Source organism: Notolepis coatsorum, assembly GCF_963971535.1.
Source record: "Notolepis coatsorum genome assembly, chromosome: 2".
Taxonomy (NCBI): Eukaryota; Metazoa; Chordata; class Actinopteri; order Aulopiformes; family Paralepididae; genus Notolepis; species Notolepis coatsorum.
This window is the reverse complement of record NC_140166.1, coordinates 38,413,777-38,427,886: the sequence shown is the minus strand read 5'-3', so window position 1 is coordinate 38,427,886 and position 14,110 is coordinate 38,413,777. Positions and strand designations below refer to the sequence as shown.

The window sequence follows — 14,110 nt, the reverse complement described above, 5'->3', positions numbered from 1 at the left end:
GTCACGGATCTGGGGCTGAGCGCGGTCGAATCCCGGACGGCAGCCGTGCCTTTCCCAGAGTGTCTTCCCCCCCATCTGAACCCTTTCAGCCTGCTTCTGTCGGTCGAACTTGACCAAGTATGAATGCGATGAAAAAGCGATAAACGCTAAAAAGAACCAGCTGACTGGTCAAAGTTTAAAAAAAAAGAAGCCTGGGCTTGATCCTGCAGCCATGTCGAATTTTAGGCCCATCTCTAAACTGCCATTTTTATCAAAGATCCTCGAGAAAATTGTCTATACTCAGCTAATGAATTTTTTAAACGAGCACAATATTCTCGAGGTTTTCCAATCTGGTTTTAAATCCCTGCACAGCACTGAGTCTGCACTTTTAAGAGTTTTTAATGACATCTTTTTAGCTACTGATTCCAGTGACTGTGTTGTCCTGGTCCTTTTAGCTTTTGACACGGTGGACCATGACATTTTAATTGCCCGCCTTGAACAGTGGGTGGGCATCAGAGGCATAGCCCTTAAATGGTTCATGTCCTACCTGGCAGATCGATCTTTTTGTGTCAAGCTCGAGGACTCTGTGTCCTCTACTGCCCCCCTATTGTATGGTGTACCCCAGGGCTCGATACTTGGCGCCGTCCTGTTCTCTATTTATTTATTGCCCCTTGGTTCCATCCTCAGAAAGCACGGCATTCCTTTTCGCTGATGACAGCCAGATTTATATGCCACTAAAAAAGTCTGGCTCCTTTTCCATAGAGCCGCTGACCAAATGTCTCGATGACATTAAATCCTGGATGGCATTGAATTTTTTTTATTTTAATGCCAAAAAGACGGAGGTCATGGTTTTTGGTGGCCCCTCTGTGACCTCACTGCTAGATCTGGGTTCGCTGGCACAACATGTCAAACCAATAGTAAAGAACTTAGGTGTAAAAATCGACCCAGACCTTAAATTTGACAGCCAGATCAAGGCCGTGGTCAAATAGAGATTTTTCCAGTTGAGGCAGCTGGCCAAAATTAAGCCCATCCTACAGGCGCAGCATTTTGAAGCAGTAATCCATGCATTTGTGACGACTAGGCTGGATTACTGCAATGCACTTTATATAGGGGTGAGTGGATCCTCAGTGGCTCGCCTTCAAATGGTGCAGAACGCCGCTGCACGTCTTTTAACTGGCACTCGTAAATATGACCACATCTCACCGATTTTATCCTCACTCCACTGGCTCCCCGTGCACTTTAGGATTCATTTTAAAATTATTTAATTTGCTATTTATTTTAAAGCTCTTCATGACCTTGCCCCACCCTACCTCTCTGAGCTGTTGCAGGTCTATACACCTTCTCGCTCTCTCAGGTCAGCTGATCAGCTGCTCCTTGTAGTGCCTACAACTAGGCATAAGCTCAGGGGGGAACATGCCTTCTCCGTTGTCGCCCCCAAAATGTGGAACGAGCTGCCACTGCAGATTAGGCAGGCCTCATCACTGCCCCGTTTCAAAGGCCTCCTTAAGACCCACCTTTTCTCTCTGGCTTTCGACACCATGTAGCTTGTTGATTTTATGATCTTATTGTCTTACTGTGTTATTGTTGTATCGTTTTGTTACTGTGTCCTTTGCTTTTAAATATTTTTTTAAGTACTCTGATCTATTTTAATTTATATTGCTGCCTATATTTACCTTTTTTTTTTTTTAAATGTTCTCTCTTTTTTTTGGTACTCTTGTTTTTATTTTTATTTTTTTATATATTTTTTTAGTGCTGCTTATAGTTTTTAATATGCTTCCTCTGTACAGCACTTTGTGCCCCTGTCGCTGTTAAAGCGATTTATAAATAAAGTTGGATTGGATTGGATTGGATATGTAACAAAGGTTAAATACAGGTATGTACAGACAGATGTGGACAAATTATATACAGCATTATTGTACATTCTATCATACAGAGTTATGGGTTATATGCGGGTGTATAAATAGGTATATAGAAGGATTATATGCAGGTATATATTCTATGTACTTTAGGAGGTATGTGCCCCATGTTTGATAGGGGAGATGTATGTGCTCCATGTTTGATAGGGGAGATGTATGTGCTCCATGTTTGATAGGGGAGATGTATGTGCTCCATGTTTGATAGGGGAGAGGTATGTGCTCCATGTTTGATAGGGGAGATGTATGTGCTCCATGTTTGATAGGGGAGATGTATGTGCTCCATGTTTGATAGGGGAGATGTATGTGCTCCATGTTTGATAGGGGAGAGGTATGTGCTCCATGTTTGATAGGGGAGAGGTATAGCACATACATGGGATGTATAACACATACATGAGATGTATAACACATACATGAGATGTATAACACATGCATGAGATGTATAATTAATTATAATTATAGGATACATTAGGAGATGTATGTACCCCGTGTTTGATGATGCAGATATGTGCACAGGGAGTACATAAAAGCAGATCCATTCATTGCCAAAACCAAATGGACATTCTATTCCCATGTCATCTATTGAACAAATGATTGAAACCATAATATACGTGAGTTGTCCTGACACTGAATCTCATCCTTCTCTCTTCTGCTCTCTGCCACCAGATCTTGGACCTGCTGTGGAGCGACCCCATGTCCCAGGACGGCTGCGTGCCCAACGAGGTGAGGGGCGGTGGCTGCTACTGGGGTCCCGACGTCACAGAGGACTTCCTCAACAGACACAACCTGCAGCTCATCATTCGCTCCCATGAGTGTAAACAGGAGGGTTACGAGTTCTGCCACAACCGCAGGGTGAGCATGGAGAGGTGGACTGAGGGTTGACAAAAGGACAGATGGGAGAGTGTGGCTGGCATAATGCCATGCTGACCCCTGCTCCTCTCCAGGTAGGCCTGTTATAGACCTGTTCGCTGTTTACAAACATACCGTGTTCGAGCCAATCAGCAATACCAACTGAGTCATGTCATGTGACTAAGTTGCCGCGAACTGCTGCGCTAAAAGAATACGACTGGGCTCTATGGAGAAACCATGGCACTCCCCTGACTAAAAGTTGTTTAAAACGAAAACGGCTGGATGTCATTTAGCCAAATCAGCATGGCTGTGAGTGTGAGTCTTTCACCTTTTACATATCTAGCTTTGGCATAGATTGATTCTTTAGATCGCTAGCAATGCATGGCTAACAAATGCAAATATATTGTAGTCTGCCCCGTTGTTCTGACCAGGATTACGTTCTTTCTGCTCCGGGGATGTGCGCGCACACTGAGTCTGACGTATACAGCGAACAGCTGTTCGGAACAGGTCTATAGAGGTGCTACGGAAACCAGTTGAACTGACCACAGAACCAATACAAGAACAGAGTACATTATTAGGTGGATTGGCCAAAACCAGAACTGATCCAGAAATACTTCCCAGTTTACAGTCCCTCATGTCTAATATTGGCCTACACATTGTGTCACTTGTTTTTTAAATGTGGATTTATAAACTAAATAAAATGTAGTTCATTGTAATAAAGCCAATGAACTCAGTACATTTTATTTTATTTTTTATTTTATTCGTTTATTTGGACGGGACAATGCAAAATTAATGAACACTGTGGAGTGTAAAAATTGCCGGATTTAGCACGAGGCTAATTTCCATCCGTTGTCCCCAAACATAAAAACAGGACCCATAGAAACAGTAAGAAATGTACAAATACATAAAAACAGGACACATAAAAACAGTAAAAAAATTTACAAATACATAACAGCATGTCACATGTGTTCACATGACTGGTTGGACTTCAGCCATTTTTTTTGTTGCCCTCTAAAAGAAGCAAGGATGGAAATGGGGAGACTGTTCCATGTTTGACTGCCTTTTATGGACAGGACGTTTTGGCCAAACGTGGTCAGTCTACTTTGGACCATGCAGTCACCTCTGGTGTCTGACCTGGTGCAGAGTCCAGTGTTTCTTTGTTTGTAGATGAATTCCTGTACAGGAGGGGGAGCTAGTCCATGTAGGCATTTGTAGATGAAACAAGAGCTTTTTAAGACTTTGAAATTTTCAAACCTCAAAAAGCTATATTGTTTCAAAATATTGCAATGGTGGTATGCCAATGGTTTCCTTGCAAATACCTTGATGGCTCTATGATAAAGCTGTTCGATGTGTTTCATGACAGTGACACCAGCAAATGACCAGTTTGTGAAGCAGTATTCAATATGTGAGAATATCATGCAGACTACTACGTTCACCTGTCACTAGGTTAACCACACCCCTGTGCTTGTAATAGTAGTGTAATAGTATGTAATAGTGTAATAGTGTGTAATAATGTAATAGTGTGTAATAGTGTGTAATGGTGTGTAATGGTGTAATAGTGTATTTGTGTAATAGTGTGTAATAGTGTAATGGTGTAATGGTGTACAGTAATAGTATGTAATAGTGTAATAATGTAATAGTGTGTAATAGTGTCCAATGGTGTGTAATAGTGTAATAGTGTATTTGTGTAATAGTGTGTAATAGAGTAATTCTGTAATAGTGTGTCATAGTGTAATAGTGTAATGGTGTACAGTAATAGTATGTAATAGTATAATAGTGTGTAATAATGTAATAGTGTTATAATGTAATGGTGTGTAATAATGTAATAGTATAATAGTGTTATAGTGTGTTATAATGTAATAGTGTAACAACGAATTAGATGCAGTCTGCATTTGGAAGGGAAAACGACCAATCTAGATATTTCAAGATTCTAGTCTGTATTCCCACACACTGCCAGTCAGTCTGTGGGTGATGAAGAGATACACATACAATTTTATCAGAGAGAAAAGAATCTCCCGATTCAGATACGATTTAAAGAAAGTCTTTATCATAAACGGTTCCAAAGATATTTCATGTTTTGCAAAACATGCCCAGTGTCTCGTGGGTGCAACACTAGGCTTTACAGGGTTAATGGTTATAGATGGTCTCTACATTTGTTAAATATTGGGCCTTTTTTCTTTCCTGTAGGTGTTTGTTTGCTTGCTCTGTGATAGAGACTGAGAAGAAATGTGTGGCTGCCGCCTGGTGATTTGTGCTCTACTACTGAGCGCACCGTTCTAGTTAAAGCATTGGTATCGGAACAGCTCCATTTGCCTATTTGCATAATGAGTTCATATGAGCTGGATTGACTGTCCTGATACTACAGATGTCATTGTGGCACTTCTACTTTATATGTGATCTGGGGCTGAGACAGGAGTCATAATAACAGTGTCATAGTGTGAGGTGATATTAATTCACTATTATGTAATGATTTTGACTGTGAACAAGAATGACACTTGGATGATGTCTGCTGCTGCAATGAGACACAGTTTGAGAAATTTTTGTATCAAATACATAAAAATGTTGTAATTTAGCTGACGCTTTTATCCAAAGCGACTTAAAAGTTCTGTACGACAAGTCAGCAGGAAGGGTACAAGTCTTTCAGCTGAGTAACAATGATCATCAAACAGTGCTGAAACTTGGGTGCTGCAGTATTGAGTGTATAGACATGAGACATATTAGTATAGTAGGAGGAGTGCATGGTAGTATAGGACAGTAAGAAGGTTAGTGGTTTAAAAAAAATAAGAAATTATTTCAGATATTGATTGAAGAAGTTTGTGTGTCTTTAGTCGACAGTGAAAGATTGGTTGGGATTCGGCTGACAAGTTATTGAAATGTGGCATTGTCACAGTCCTTAGCTTTTCTACTTAAAAGTATTTTCTTTGTTTTCTTTCATTTAGGTACTTACCCTGTTTTCCGCCTCCAACTACTATGCAGTCGGCAGCAACAGGGGTGCATACGTAAAGCTGGGACCAGACCTCGTGCCTTATCTAATTCAGTACCAGGCTAGCAGCATGATCAGAGAGCTCACTGTAAGACAGAGGTAACAAACGCTCATGGACAATATTAACACAGATCATGTAAATTATGTCATATCTATGCAAAAGTCTTCATATTTTGCTTTACATATAACATTAGACACGATACAACTGTATTACAATACCTTGGAAGTTGAGATATTAGAACCTGTAGACATGAAGTTTTGTTGGATAGCAAAGAAAATATAGCAGTGTTCGTGGAAGTATACAGGAATACTGCCCTATCTGTGAGGGCTGTGGGTGTTTGAGTCACAAGCACATAATAGGGACTCTAATTCGTATAACGAATAACCACTAAACTGCTAAGCAGACATTAACCCTTTCACTGCCGCACTACCAAACGGTTAACCCTTTCACACAGCAGGTTAACCCTTTCACTGCTACACTACAGAAGGTTAACCTTCTGTTGTGTGGCAGTGAAAGGGTTAAGGAGAAGAGGGAAAAGTAAACAAACAAAAAACAACCTTTACAGGTGGAAGCCTCAAAATGATTATTTTAAGAAAATAAATCAAGTCCAAAAAACAGGACAACCCTCAATAAAGAGGTATTATAGAAAAACTGAAATAAGCCACAAAGGCAACGGAGTTCATACAAATAACTTAAATAACAATAAATCTCCACTAAGGGTGTTTATGTGTAGTAGTGGACTAATGACAGTTCAAAAGGAAACTAAAGAAAACTGTCATAAAAAGGCTCAGCTACTAGAAAATAAAGTGCTAAATAAGCCAGTAGCCTAAAACCAGAATGGCTACAGAGAAAGGCTAAATGCTGAATAGGGCAGAGATAAGCACTACACTTGAATAAAAAAGCCTGGTCGGAAGGATAGCCAACACAAAAGGAAATGAGAAAGCATCTGACCCTGCGAGATTCAAACTTAAATAGACTCAGCTACCATTAGGCACAGCTGCACTGAATCGTGTCTATACTTTCCGTAGCCGCATTTCTGCAGGACGCTCTCTGATTGGCCACTGACTGACGCTCTCTGATTGGCCACTGACATGTTTGCCCAATCGCGTGACGAGCTGTGTCTTTGCCCATTTCCGCGTCGAACAGCCTGCAAACTACCTGGCGTTCTATCGCCATGCTCTAAGACAAACTCTAACCTTAACCAACTTCGAAAGAGTGCCTAAGCCTAACCAGTGTAGAAACTGACGTCGGCCAATCAGAGAGCGTCCTGCAGAAATGCGGCTACGGAAAGTATAGACGCCACTGAATCAGGTGCAATCAAGCCCACACACCTGCCCTCCCAAGGGGCAATTAACCACAGAGGCCAGTGATAGACAGCTGTCCCTCACAGGAAGACGAAATAGATAGCTGTCCCTCACAGGAAGACGAAATAGATAGCTGTCCCTCACGCGTGTATGCCTTCGACGACGGAACTGCATTTCCACGTTCGAGTTTTGCGCTCTGATTGGCCAGGTCATGTGACATGTGCGCCAATCGTGGGACAGCAAGTTCTGCGCCTATTTCCGGGTCTAACAGCCTGCAAACTACCTGCCGTTCTATCACCATGCTCTAAGAAAAACTCTAACCTTAACCAACTTCGAAAGAGTGCCTAAGCTTAACCGTCGGAATCAGGGCAGGCGTTCTATCGCCATGCTCTAAGACAAACTCTAACCTTAACCAACTTCGAACGAGCGCCTAAGCCTAACCAGTGTAGAAACGTGCGGTCCCACGATTGGGCGTACATGTCACATGACCAGAAATGACCTGGCCAATCAGAGACGCGGAAATGCAGTTCTGTTGTAGACGGCATTCAGGCGTCCCCTCACAGGAAGACGAAATGAAGAAGAAACCATGACACTATCTGCCTTGAGAGAGCGAGGGAGAGAGCGCTGTAGTAGTGGTCTTTGATGTAGCATTTTTTTTTTTTTTTTTTTTTATTATTGCAAAACAAAAATTATTAAAAGTCAGTACTCAACACACAATGCATAATGAAACTAACAATCAAGGTGGCTAAAATGACATGCAAGTACAGAAACAGAAAACAAAAAAAAGTCTATAATAATATTTTACCGTATACAGTGTATATCCAACGAAATTACCAATTATACAAATGCCTTATACAGGATATACCCCTAATACCTATTTTCTAAAACCCTACACACATATGCTCCAGCTCGAACCCCCCCATCCTGGACCCCTCCTTGGATAGTACCTCCATTATCCCTCACTCCTAACCAGACACTACCATTATAAGCTAGCTTTTATTCTCTCCACCACTTCTAACCACATTGACATTTTGGATTCGTTGAGACCCAGAATTCTTGCTGTAGATATTTCTTGATAAATCACATCGAGATATGTAAGAAACCAAACCTTCCGGCACATTTTTTCCGGTTGAAACCAGCGTGATGCGATCAGTTTTTTAGCTACTGTGATACCCGATAAAACCAATCTCTTTAGCTGTGGATTTACTGCAAACTCAAAAACATCATTCAATAGTAATACAGAGGGGTGTACTGGTATATTCCAAGATACGAGTTTTGATAATTGATGGGTCACATCTTTCCAGAATGCCTTAACTGGTGGGCAGTCCCAATACATGTGCATAAATGTCCCTTCGTCTCCATTTGTACATTGGTGTAGCATTCTTATATTCTGGATGAGTTTACAGTAAATCCGGGTATCATAACATGTCATATCTCTTCTGCCTTGTCAACAGTGTGGGGAAGACGGAGCATTCAGCCCTCAAGGCTCTTCGGGAGGAGTTGTTTGCGCACAAGTCAGACCTCATCTGTGCCTTCAATGAGTACGACAAAGACAACACAGGTGTGAAGTGTACATTTCACCATCAAATTCAGGTTCAGATATTGCCAAAAAAATAAGAAACGTGAGCTCACCCTTTTTGTACTTTATGTTGAACTCAATTATAACCCGGGGGGGTGACAGTGGCTCAGGAGGTAGAGCAGTCGTCTGGTAATCCGGAGGTTCCCGGTTCGATTCCCACTCCTCCCGAGCAGCGTGTCGAAGTGTCCTTGAGCAAGCACTTAACCCCTAACTGCTCCCGATGAGCAGGTTGGCACCTTGCATGGTTGCCTCCGCCGTCGGTGTGTGAATGTGTGAGTGAATGGGTCAAATGTGACAAATTGTAAAGAGCTTTGCTATATAAATGCAGCCATTTACGATTTTTATAAACCCCCTTTCAACAAAAGAGAACAATTTGACCCAAGCTATTATTTCTTGATCCTAGAAATCATTGGCTGTTTCACTAACTGGAGTCTGGAGTTATAGAAATTATTTATGGAACCTTGCCTATCAATTGAAAACAAGTTGGCCTGAATCGATCAGGCTGCTCACATCAGGTGCACACATTAGCGGCACGGTGGTGTAGTGGTTAACACTGCCGCCTCACAGCTAGAAGGTCCAGGGTTCGATTCCGACCAGGTTTCCGCATTGTCAGGTACCCAGGTGGGGTATCTCCCGGGCCTTTCTGTGTGGAGTTTGCATGTTCTCCCCGTGCTCGCAAGGGTTTCCCCTCCTGATAAGATAAACCCAATGGAAAAACATGCACAACAGATCGCTAACGCTGTTGCGTCCCTGACGAAGATGGACAGGAGCACTTAGATTGGTCCCCGGGGTGCGGTCCCACGCCGCAGCTCCTATCTGCTCCCGGCTGCCCTTGGGGGGAAGGACGATGGGATGGGTCAAGTGCAGAGACTCAATCGCATCGGCGACCCAACAGAAATTGCATGTGTGTGTGTGCCGCCCATCGCATGTGTGTGTCACTGCATGATCAATAAAGACTTCTTCTTCTTCTTTCTTAGGTCTGGTGAGTCAGACCAACTGGGCGTCGGCGGTAGAAAGTGTGATGCATCTGGGCCTGCCCTGGAGGATGCTGCGTTTCCAGCTGAATACCTGCAAGACGGTGGAGGGCATGATACACTACGAGGAGTGGTTTAGTGAACTGATCAACGAGCCCAGCATGGATGTAATTAAACATCAGTGTACTTTAGCAAAGTCAGAATCTTAAAGGAGCAGAAGCTTTGCATGGTCACAGTGGGCGTTGTAGTGTCTGATAAATAGGCTTATTTTGGATGAATTTAAAGATGCAATCTGTAGGATTTTTGATAGTTTGGAATGAGGATCATATAATATAATAATATAATATAATATAATTTAATTAACATTTAAATTTAATTGATGAATAAAACTAGCAGAACTACTCTGCTGTTACGAGGGGGTAGGTAGAACACAGTTTGCAGCAAGGGAACGGAATGGAGGAGGCAGAGACGGCAGGATACGTGTAAACAGACTTTACTGAACACGACAAAAACACGGAAAATAAACAATAACAAAACAAAAGACTAATCTACTCACAAGCGCATCTACAAACAGCAAGGCTCGGGGGCACACAGGAGAACGACGAGAAGGGTAACACTGAGGACTTGAAGGAACATGAGACAATGAAGCCACAAGGAAGTGAGGACAGACAGAACCTAAATACCCAAACCAATTAACAATCAAGAACATCTGGCCAACACAGAATCACCACACAACCCAGACAATAAAGCAATGACAAACTAAACACAACTAGACACCACGGCAATGACACACAACAACACAACAGGGGGGTGACATCACACATAGACAGGGGTGGCCCAGGACAACAGAACATTACAAATCAAATCCACAATGTGCAACCAAACTGTGATAGCAGCCCGTACCATAGGGCTTAGGTCCCTAGGAGGCAGAGAGCCAATGTTAGGCAGAGAGCCAATGTTGGGTGGAGGGCATTGCCCAATGTTAGGTGGAGGGCACTGCCCAATGTTACCATCCTGCCCAGTCCAGCCAGGACCGGGCCTAGGATCGTGACACTCTGCTAAACAAAATCACCACAGCAAAGATGATTTATCATCGACTGATGTCATCAAAACAAAATGTATCTTACTCGATTGCAACTTTAAAGGGGCAGTTCACCAGTGAGGTGAACAGTAGAGCAGTCGCCTGGTAATCCGGAGGTTTCCGGTTCGATTCCCGCTCCTCCTGGGCAGCGTGTAGAAGTGTCCTTGAGCAAGACACTTAACCCCTAATTGCTCCCGATGAGCAGGTTGGCACCTTGCATGTTTGCCTCTGCAAAAAGCGCTTTGGATATTTATTTATTTTGAACTAAAAACGTATTTCCCCCACCTTACCCGCAGTGCTATTTATCCATCCACATAATTTTGGTGTGATTTGCCTAGTTTTGGATATATTTGCTGTAGAGATATCTGCTGTAGAGATGTCTGCCATAGAGATGTCTGCCATAGAGATGTCTGCTGTAGAGATGTCTGCCATAGAGATGTCTGCCGTAGAGATGTCTGCTGTAGAGACGTCTGCTGTAGAGACGTCTGCTGTAGAGACATCTGCTGTAGAGATGTCTGCTGTAGAGATGTCTGCTGTAGAGACGTCTGCTGTAGAGATGTCTGCTGTAGAGATGTCTGCTGTAGAGACGTCTGCTGTAGAGACGTCTGCTGTAGAGATGTCTGCTGTAGAGACGTCTGCTGTAGAGACGTCTGCTGTAGAGATGTCTGCTGTAGAGATATCTGCCGTAGAGATATCTGCTGTAGCGATGTCTGCTGTAGAGATGTCTGCCGTAGAGATGTCTGCTGTAGAGATATCTGCCGTAGAGATATCTGCTGTAGAGATGTCTGCTGTAGAGATATCTGCCGTAGAGATATCTGTTGTAGAGATGTCTGCTGTAGAGATATCTGCTGTAGAGATGTCTGCTGTAGAGATGTCTTCTGTAGAGATATCTGCCATAGAGATGTCTGCTGTAGAGATATCTGCCATAGAGATGTCTGCTGTCACTCCAGTACAATGGAGCTCTGCTTGTGGCGCTCAAAGTAAAAACAAATATATAAAAGAATTTGGTAACACTTTATAATAACACTCTATACTTTATAGATACTTTATAAGGTATTTGTAGATAATGAACTAATCATGAACAAATCATTTATATACATTCATAGATTATTATTAAATCATTTATAACTATATTTGTATAACATTTACAAATTAGTTCTACATTATTTATAACTCATTATCAACATTGTTTGTACTTGATTTGTTCATCATTAAATAATGTTGTTTAATGTGTAATAACACATTTGTAGATGCTTTGAAAAATGAATATGAAAAAACTACTATACTGTACCTCCATTTATTTGTTCATGTTCAACAAATTATTTGTTAAGACATTCATAAAACATCTATAAATCATTTGCAGATGCTATTAGGTGCCCTAATCTAAAGTGAAGCCTATTCATCATTAACAAATGTCTAATAGTTTGTTTATTTGTGGACTTTTATGAATACACACGAAGCAATTACCAGACTTGTCTTTTCATGTTTAACAAATGATTTGTTAAGACATTCATAAAACATCTATAAATCATTTGCAGATGCTATTGTGTGCCCTAATCTGAAGTAAAGCCTATTCATCATTAACAAATGTCTAATACAGTTAATTATTTGTTTACTTTTTCATAACCTGTTATAAATGTTGTAGACAGCTTTCGGATACACCCTTCTTTGTGTCATCAAACAGTGACAGAATTAGGACTATAGATAAATGCAATTTTATTAACATATAAAATACATGCATAACATATAGTGTTTTTTTTTATATTTAGAGTTTTTATTTTTCACAAACAAGACAATACATACATGACAAGACAAGAAATTATAATAATAATAATAATAATAATAATAATAATAATAATAATAATAATAATAATAATAATAATAATAATAATAATAATAATAATAATAATAATAATAATAATAATAATAATAATAATAATAATAATAATAATAATAATAATAATAATAATAATAATAATAATAATAATAATAATAATAATAATAATAATAATAATAATAATAATAATAATAATAATAATAATAACAACAAGGGGCGAGGGGGGGGGAGGGGGGTTGCAGAGAGTTACAAAGGTTCAGTACACAGTGATCTAATAAAGTTCAGGGGACCTTGAAGGCCATCGGGCCTATCACTCTCTTGAAGAGACAGAGCAGCCTGTTCCATCGATAGCAAGTCCATGAAGTCCTTGCGCCAGTTCTCCAAACTGAAGCAGTTCGGTTTGCGTTCTTTCCAGTTCATTAAAATAATCCGTTTGCATGCTAGAAATTCTAGCATAACATATAGTGTAACATGGGGGCACTAGGACCCAGGAGTACCCTGGCCAGGTATTGACAGAGTATGTAGAGGAAGTATCACGTGAGTGAGACTTGACTGCGTGTGTGTTGCCGTCTGTTGAATTGAAGCACGATTCATTAGCAGAGCCAAGTTATTGGTGCTGCCCCACGCTTTTAAGATATGAGCAGGCTAAACACCTTTTTTGTTGGTAAATCTATTCCATCATTTCCGACCTACAACTCTTATATGTTGTGTAGACGTACTTGATGTGGTGGGCGCTAACGTACATTTGAATTATGTGTTTGTTCCTAATGTGTGCTCAGTATATTGCAGTATGTGATGATGACACAAGGGTAATAATTATTTGTATTTTCAGGATGTATAGGCGCCAATAAAGCCTGAAAATACAAATAATTATTACCCTTGTGTCATCATCACATACCGCAATATACTGAGCACACACGTTACACTATATGTTATGCATGTATTTTATATGTTAATAAAATTGCATTTATCTATAGTCCTAATTCAAATCAAATCAAATCAAATTTATTTATAAGGCCCGACAACACACGTTAATGTCCCCATGGGCCGTACAGGTCTTCTTTAAACAAGTCAAGAAGAAAACATAACAATAAGTCAAGAACAGAACAAGAACACCATAAGGTCCAAACATTTTTAGATGAATGCAAAAAATTAAAATTAAAAATTAAAGAATGCAAGCACTCCCAGACATACCCCACGTGAAGGTAAGGAAAAACTCACTAAAACCTAACAATAGGGAAAAAAAGCTCCACAGGCAGTGTGGAGGAGAGAAACCTTAGAAGGGCCATTCAAGGGGGGATCTCCCTTCTTAGATGTTGGTGATAGTAGTGTTGCAGACGGACAGTTGGTAAGCATGCACTCATGTGTGTAGTGAAACACAGATGAGTGCATGCAATAGCAACTAAACATTTTGAAAGATTAAAGATAAAGCAAATAGCGATAGCAACTGAACATTTTGAAAGATTAAAGATAGAGCTGATAGCGGATCTATTTGAGGCACAGGGGCGGCGCAAAGAGGGTCACGTCCTCCCCGTCTTAGTCACGGGACATTCAACACTCCGGTCATTGCTCAGGGACAGCCGGAGACAGGGAGAAAGGGGGCGGTGCAG

General features: G+C 40.9%; 1 protein-coding gene across 1 annotated transcript in view; it reads left to right on the top strand.

The window, feature by feature from the left end:
• Positions 1–14,110, top strand: part of ppef2a (protein phosphatase with EF-hand domain 2a) — a gene marked incomplete at its 3' end in the record, with an annotated part of 44,979 nt that overhangs the window by 24,786 nt on the left and 6,083 nt on the right. The window contains exons 10-13 of the mRNA XM_084307294.1: positions 2,559–2,744; positions 5,681–5,823; positions 8,484–8,590; positions 9,586–9,749. Coding sequence (XP_084163420.1) covers positions 2,559–2,744; positions 5,681–5,823; positions 8,484–8,590; positions 9,586–9,749 — 600 coding nt within the window. The remainder of the gene's footprint in view (positions 1–2,558; positions 2,745–5,680; positions 5,824–8,483; positions 8,591–9,585; positions 9,750–14,110) is intronic.